The 8,064-nt window shown below is 38.1% G+C and overlaps 1 protein-coding gene across 1 annotated transcript; it reads right to left on the reverse strand.

Moving 5' to 3' along the window:
• Window positions 1-374: 374 nt before the first annotated feature.
• On the reverse strand, window positions 375-7,708 carry LOC121864634 (ubiquitin-like-conjugating enzyme ATG3; the record flags this gene model as incomplete). Its single annotated transcript, XM_042363747.1, is given in 3 exon segments — window positions 375-509; window positions 1,440-1,628; window positions 7,537-7,708. Coding segments are annotated over 3 exon segments (396 nt in total), but the record flags the coding sequence as incomplete, so codon positions are not given.
• Between the last annotated feature and the right edge of the window lie 356 nt (window positions 7,709-8,064).

The following is an 8,064-nucleotide window of genomic DNA, read 5'->3' on the forward strand; positions in this document are numbered from 1 at the left end:
TGGCATGCCAGAAAATAGTTTCTTTACCTTCAATTATGCTCAATAAATGTTAAAATTACTAAAAAAAAGTTAATATTAAACTTTTAAAATTATTGAATAGTATAAACTTCTTGATATTTACTAAAATAGTAAGGAATTTAAGCCCTAAAACTGATTACTGTATTGGCGGACTGATACTAAAGCTGGTTGCCTGGTCAGTGCAAGCGAAAACATGTTGAGGTCGGTTCGTAAGAAATTCGTTAAACCAAATTTTTGTTCGTTAACCGAATTGAAGATCCTTATGGAAGGCAGTTCGTTAACCGAAATTTCGTTAACCGAGGCGTTTGTTAAACGAGGGGTCACTGTACTGTATACAACAAATCCCTTTTACAAACCTTATCCTCTAAAGCCATGTCTGCCACTTTTTCCTCCAGTATGGCTGAGTCACTGAAGTGATGTGTGTCTACCCAGCCTCCGTCTGGGTCACCTTCAGATTCTAGCACCAACTCTTGTTCACTCCGGTATTCCATCTGTCAGGGGAATATTAAAACTCTTTTGGTTAAATATACAGTAGTATTGCCTCACCAACCACATGTTTACCAACCACAGTTTTGGGTATCTACCTTTTATATTTTGTTTATAATTTTGCTAACCATGGTAAAGCACCCAGTTTTAAGTGTCCACAGGTTTCCACAACCATCGCTGGAGATTTTTTTTTCTATCATATTCGCCACTTATCAGCTTACTTGCTGTTTGGGAGGTCAATCCAGTGTTAGTACAGGAGGAAACCGAGGACCGGGAAACCTGTGGTGTTTGGTAGTGTCACACTGGATAACACCCTTCTCATGTGTGTCCGGGACGAGGCTCGAACCCTTGACATATTGGTGAGAGTTATTCGCATTACCGCTGTACCGCCAACACCCCTATCAAGGTAGGCAAGTTTGCTGGATCAGGTTTACCGAGTGGTTTGTATGGTTTGCTTCATCCTGTAAATGTTCCTTAATTGACAATTTGTTATTACCTATCATACCCAGATCCTCTTCTGCCTCTAACTCTTTAAATCAATTGGCTTATTTTCATCCTTCATATACTATACTGGTGTGGCTTACTAAAGTAGTGCCCTAGAAACAGTCACCACCACACTCACTGTGTCACTATCATTCTTATGTGTTTATACCTATGCAGTCTGAACATGGAAGAGCATGTGAGATTGAGCAAACAATGAGCCGCAAAAAATTTGAAGTTTACTGTGTGCAAGAAACAAAGATACTGTTGATAATGAAAAAGATGTAGGTTTTGTGATAGATCTGACAATGAAGGCTGTGCTGCATACATAAGCATATAATTTCATCTGTAACTCATGGCAAAGAACTATGTACAGTCCATTAAAAAAAATAAAAAATCTGCAGCTTTAAACACATTTTTTTATTGAAGGAATATTACATCATCTTCAAACATACCTGCTTACATCGCTTGTAGCATGGTACATTCTTGGTAATAAGAAATTGCTTCTCTTGTGGAAGATACGGCTTGGTCTTGCTGCCATCACCAGCTGCCCAACGCCAAGTGGGACAGTGATGTACAAGATGATCACCAGCAGCAACAAATTCTTCAGGTGTTAGTACTCCAGTCTCCTTGAACCTGGATTCCTACAATTAAAGTAATATAGCATATAACAATGTATATTGTCTCTATACAGATACAGAATCACAAAAAAATATACATTTTACCACAAAAGTAAACCAAGAAGGAAAATACAGTACAGTTAACAGCACGAACAATGAAGGTATTTTTTCTTTCTGTTTTACTATACTGCACAGTATCAACTGAGCCAAAATTGCTGAATACTGTATGACTCTAACTTACACTAAATAAAATTCTATGTGTTACATACTGAATACAGGTACAGTACTTGTGTCTGAGTTAATGATGGTGTTTGGTAACTTGTTACACTCACCCACAACTCTTATTGGTAATGTATAAAAACACCAGTACCACCAGAAAAAGTTTATGGATTTGTTTCATTTATTTATAAATGTTCTTATCATTATAGTAAGTACATATTGCAATATAAAAGAGGTGACATTTACTTAAACGTAAAAGAACTTGACCTAACCAACCAAAGACCCCTACCAAACCTTATCTAACTGCCATATTAAACAGAAAGTACTTATTTTGATATCTGGTACTAATGAAAGCAACTTTGTTGAAGGGTCATGGTGTAATTTTAATTTTTTTGTGGATGGGAGGACGCTCGGACCAAGCAAGTCGGGTATATACAAACAAGCAGGCGACAATACATGCTGACTAGGCAGATTTTTTGGAGGAGTATTCATGGTAAATAATTCATTTCTTCACATACAAAGCAGACAAGTATTTTATTTTATTTTTTTTTATACAGGGAATAGCCTATCTGGGCACAGGTCATCAACCCACAATGAGGCCTAGGAGGGGGAAATAAGAGCAAAAAGAAATTAAAAATAGAAGAGAAAAAGATTATATTACCGTAATCTACACCACAAAGATGCCGGAAAACCATTTTTTTTTAAGTGAGACAGATTGTATAAGTATGGAAACACAGCAGAAGGCAAAGCATTCAAGAGTTTGGCTGTATGAGGAAAGAAGGATGTACTATAATGGGTTTTTTAGTGTGACTGACATCCACACAGAAACGGTGGGTATCGCGGGCAAGACGGGTGTTACGAGCCCACAGCCTTGCCGGCGGTAAACAGGATGCCAAATCCACCGAACATTGCCCGTTGAAGTACTTGTAAAAGAGAGAGAGTGAAGCACATTGTGGCAAAGAGAAAGGGAAGAAAGATTGTAAACTAAAGGAGGAGAGTTAATAAGACAAAATCTCTTTGATTCCACCCTATCTAACAGTTAGACAGAAGAAGAGCCACCCCAGATATGAGAGCAGTACTCCAAGTTAGGACGAATGAATCCCTTATAAACTTGAAGTAACTGCTCAGGAGTGAAGTAGCTACGGCATCTGTACAGCATTCCCAGTTTTCGGGAGGCAGCTTTAGCAATGTTGTGGATGAGTGGCTTCCATTATATATTAGAGGAAATGGTGAGGCCTTGCATATCTATTTTAGAATTTGGCAGAATGATTGTGTCCTGAAATGTGATTGGTGGGAGATCATCTAATTTGGAAAGTGTAATACTGTATGATCAGTTAATTTGGAAAGTGTAATACTGTATGATCAGTTAATTTGGAAAGTGTAATACTGTATGATCAGTTAATTTGGAAAGTGTAATACTGTATGATCAGTTAATTTGGAAAGTGTAATACTGTATGATCAGTTAATTTGGAAAGTGTAATACTGTATGATCAGTTAATTTGGAAAGTGTAATACTGTATGATCAGTTAATTTGGAAAGTGGAATACTGTATGATCAGTTAATTTGGAAAGTGTAATACTGTATGATCAGTTTTCAACATACTTCACCCAGCAATTTCCCTCATCCTTTATGCCCTGCCCACTACATGTGATTTATGATTGTAGATTAAGAACAAAATAAAAAATACTTATAATTAAATTAAAATGTTGCATATCTCTTAAAATGCTTACTATAATGATAAAAAATCTGTGAAAAAAAATTAACTGAATCAAACTACTCCTTCTGGTGGTAGCAGTTTCCTCGTAAATTACCTTTTGTTTGGTAATTATTGACAACTGACCCGCACCCGATTTTTCATAGGCACCTAATTATCTACCAAATGAAGCATTTACATAAGAAATTATTATCATATCAGAACTCACTGATGAAAATAGAGTAAGAAAATAAACAGCAAAACAAATAACTCATCAGAAAGTCAGTCATCAATACCAACCTTTTTTTTAAATCAATGTTTACCAAATTCGTGATTCAATCTAAATACAGTAAATCCTCGCTTAACGCCAGGGTTACATTCATTAAAATGCAACGTTATACGAAACAACGTTAAGCAGGGGAGACCGGTGGTAGAAGCGGTACCGTTCTTGCCTCGCAAGCGAGATGTCACGGGTTCGATTCCCGGGCCGGTGGAAGTTGTTTGGACTTACTTCCTAGCCCCCATTAGTCCCTGTTCACCTAGCAGTAAAGTAAGTACCTGTTGTAAGTCGAAAGTTGCGAATTCGTATTCAGGGACAAGTTGTTGGAGCTTCCAATAACTTGATGACATAAACCATTGACTCTTCAGGCTTCTACGCCCTTAACTCATGAGACATAAAGGCAAGCATGATCTTAGCATGCTTCCCTGTTGGGTGCTGTAAACGCTTCTGAGCTTCACCTTACACAAGGATGTAGGGGGGGTGCCAAAAAAAAAAAAAAAACGTAAGCGGATCAATTTTCCCCATAAGAAATTGATAAAATACGGGAGTTACGTTCCTGAGCCTTCCCTTGCCCAATGAAATACATTACATATACAGAAAATCATTGCCATTTCTATAGAAAATAGTGCATACATATACAGGAAGTCCCCGACTTACGACTGCTTGGACTTACGTCCATCGGTACTTGCGACCTGCTCTGACCTTACGACCGTCGGGACATACGACCGCGGCAGTCGTGACCAAAAATATTTTCAAATGACGCGGGCATTTTCTATACCGAAACGTTTCCGTCCCGGGCGAGAGCGTGGCGGGCTCGGGTCTACTCAGTGGAGCACTTAGTTGGTGTTTGGCTATCGTATCCTATACTGTACTGATCACGCTGTGAACTTTCGTTATTATCGTATTTAATTGACTTTATAATGACTGGAAAGCGTAAAAGTGAGAGTGCTGGTGGTGCTCCAAAGAAAAGGAGGCAGGGAATTACTTTTGAGATGAAAATGAAGATAATAACTCAGCACGAGACTGGAAAAACTGTAGCAACAATCTCACGTGACCTAGGTTTCTCACACTCGACCATATCCACTATTCTGAAGGACAAGGAACGTATTCGTGATGTAGTGAAAGGAACAACACCTATAAAGGGAACTATAATTTCAAAGAAAAGACAAGGTCCTATTCACGATATGGAAAAATTATTGGTGATATGGATAGAAGACCAGATACAGAAGCGTGTACCCTTAAGCCTTCTAACCATACAGGCTAAAGCAAGAAGCCTGTTCCAAAGCCTGAAGGAGCAGGCAGGAGATGAATATGATCAAACCTTTACAGGAAGTCATGGGTGGTTTGATAGATTTAAAAAACGCGACAGTCTACACAATGTTAAGGTGAGTGGAGAGGCAGCTAGTGCCGATGTTGGTGCTGCTGAAGCTTTTAAGGAGGAGTTAGATGAAGTGATTGTGGAGGGGAATTATTTGCCTGAGCACTCCCAGTAAGTCCCGCCTTCGAACACAGTTGTCACTACGTTTATTGCACTCTCTACTGGCAAACGCAACCTTGAATTAGTCTGTTTAAATCAACTTCAGTAATTCGCCAGACCTTCGTCAACTGAGGGTCATCTTTGAATGAGTAACAGTTAGTTTGTTTGTGATTATTGTCATTGCGTGAGTAGCGATCACTGGCAACTCAGGGGTATATAAACTCAAGATGGCCAGGGAGCGCGTCCCCTGACGCTGCTCCGTTTGTCTCCAGGTATGTTCCGTGTTCCCTAGCCATTCAGTTAATTCAGTCAATTGTAGTGAATATCAGTGTTCACCAGTGTTCATGATTTAACAGTTGAATTGTCATTCACCCAGTGTAGAAGTAATATAACGTAAATACGTCTGTCGTCTAGACAAGAGAGTTTGTTGGTGTTGTCATGTTTCTCAGTCCCCTGACGCTGCCCCGTTTGTCTCCAGATCGAGGGTGGGCTTAATTGAAACCCACCGGTCGCTCGGAGCCGGTGGATACCCAGCAGTGGTCAATATAGGAGTGATGGCGCTGATTCGGCATGATTAATCGGCTCTACTCTACCTCGTGGGCCGAGGACCCCAAACCCACCTCGGGTTGGAGTGTAACCGACCACAACAGCAGTTGTTAGAGGCGCCAGTGCTATACCCTGGGACAGTCCTTGGAGTTATGGTCCACAGTGTGGTTGTATATATTTTTTTTACCAGTATGTTTTATAAGGAATAAATCAATTAAGACATGTTATGGTTTCACCCTTCTTTACCCTTATCGATCTGGTCAATGGAAAACCTAACCCAATGTCTAGTCCACTCTGCCCGCTACCTAACGAGCTACATGCTGTCCAGAGGGGGTCATAATCGAGGTGCGGCCTGACTAGCGCAAGATATAGTTGCAATAAGACCTCTGCACTCTTGTTACTTACACTTCTAGATATAAAACCCAATACTCTGTTTGCCTTATTTCGAACATTAACGCACTGTTTTCTAGGCCGTAGGTCTGGGCTTACAAGTACCCCTAGGTCTCTTTCACAAGTTGACTTCTCTAGGTTGATGTTGTTAAGGCTGTATACATTATCAGTATTTGTTCTTCCAATATTAAGTACGCTGCACTTGCTGGTGTTGAATTTCATTTGCCATTTTTCAGACCACCCCTGCAGTTTATCTTGCGTGTCTTGCCGGCGGTAATAAGGCAGCACTCAAGAGAGGAGTCTTGTCTTCGTCTCTTCCCTGCGGCAGTTTCATTATCAGCATGACATGTGAACGTTGTCGCCGGTCTTATATGGATGTAATTTGCAAATTTAGGGAAAAAGACAATGAGACCCTAAAGTTTTTCAAAGACCAAGGCATCGTTCCTTTAAGTAGAAAGTATTGTTCACAGCAATACTGTGAAATAGAACTGGGTTTGTCTGCTAAGTCAGTTGTTGTTTGGAAACAATCATCCATCACTTCATCGACGCTGTGGCTCGCATTTTTCGCCATCTCAATAACAAATCAATCTGCTGCCCAGGCTCATTAAGCACCGATACATCTCACATCCAGAAAATGCCTCAAATTTCAACATATCATAGTAAGTTCCTTCTGTTTAATATACCAGGGGTCCGGGGGAATGGTGAGAATGTTAGGTAAGGTTAGGTACTGTAGGTTTGTTTGGTTAGGTGGGTTAGGTCTGTTCTTCATACCCATAAATGTTAAGTAACGTTTACTTTAAAACTATCCATTTTTAGCACATTTGCACAAGCTAAAACAGTGTCCACTATAAAATAACAGTGAAAATCCGGCGTTTTTATAATCGTTTTCAATAAATTTCGACCGCTGTTTAATCCTATATAATTACCAACTCATGTACTTAGAATCTCGGTGTAATTTATATCCTAACTGCTGTACCAATGCTTGAGTGACTTAGATTCATTTTCGTATCCCCTGGTGGGGAGAAATTCATCATAAGAATATTTAAGAATACGAGTCAAGAATTGCTTACTTAAAGAACCTAAGAGGTACCAATATAATATATATATATATATATATATATATATATATATATATATATATATATATATATATATATATATATATATATATATATATATATATATATTTTATATATATATATATATATATATATATATATATATATATATATATATATATATATATATATATATATATATATATATATATATATATATATATATATATATATATTCTTCAGAGCACAATTTGTTTTCCAAATATTACCTTAAGTATCGGTGTAAGATATTCTGCGACCCCCAGCGCCTTGCCCTTCACTGTGTTAATCACGTTCTGCATGATTTTGTGAAGTAGTTATGTTTAATTGGCTACTGGGAGTAATTTTACCGAAGTGGAACTCCTCCCTGCAGACGCCTCACTCCACAACAACATTGACAGCTGGAAGAGGCAGGGATATCCTATATAAAATTTATTTTGAGCATTTATCACTTATTGTCTGGCTGTATAAAAAATATTATTTTCTTTAAGTAGCTTTAGTTAATTAGGTAATTAGGATTATATATTTTGATATGCATGCTCCTTCAATTGTTCGAATGGATATCTTACAGCGGTGATTGTGTTGCTAAGAAAAATTTAATCGATTTATTTATACATTAATATTCTTATTTGATGGATTTATTTGTAATTTTTAGTAATATTGGTAATATATGAGAAAATAAGTTTCATGTTAAAATACAGCCAAACGGATTTTTTTTCCAAACGAATTCGGACACAAACCTTAACTATGCTTAAGTC

Source organism: Homarus americanus, unplaced genomic scaffold (genome assembly GCF_018991925.1).
Source record: "Homarus americanus isolate GMGI-L3 unplaced genomic scaffold, GMGI_Hamer_2.0 scaffold59578, whole genome shotgun sequence".
NCBI classification, from domain to species: domain Eukaryota; kingdom Metazoa; phylum Arthropoda; class Malacostraca; order Decapoda; family Nephropidae; genus Homarus; species Homarus americanus.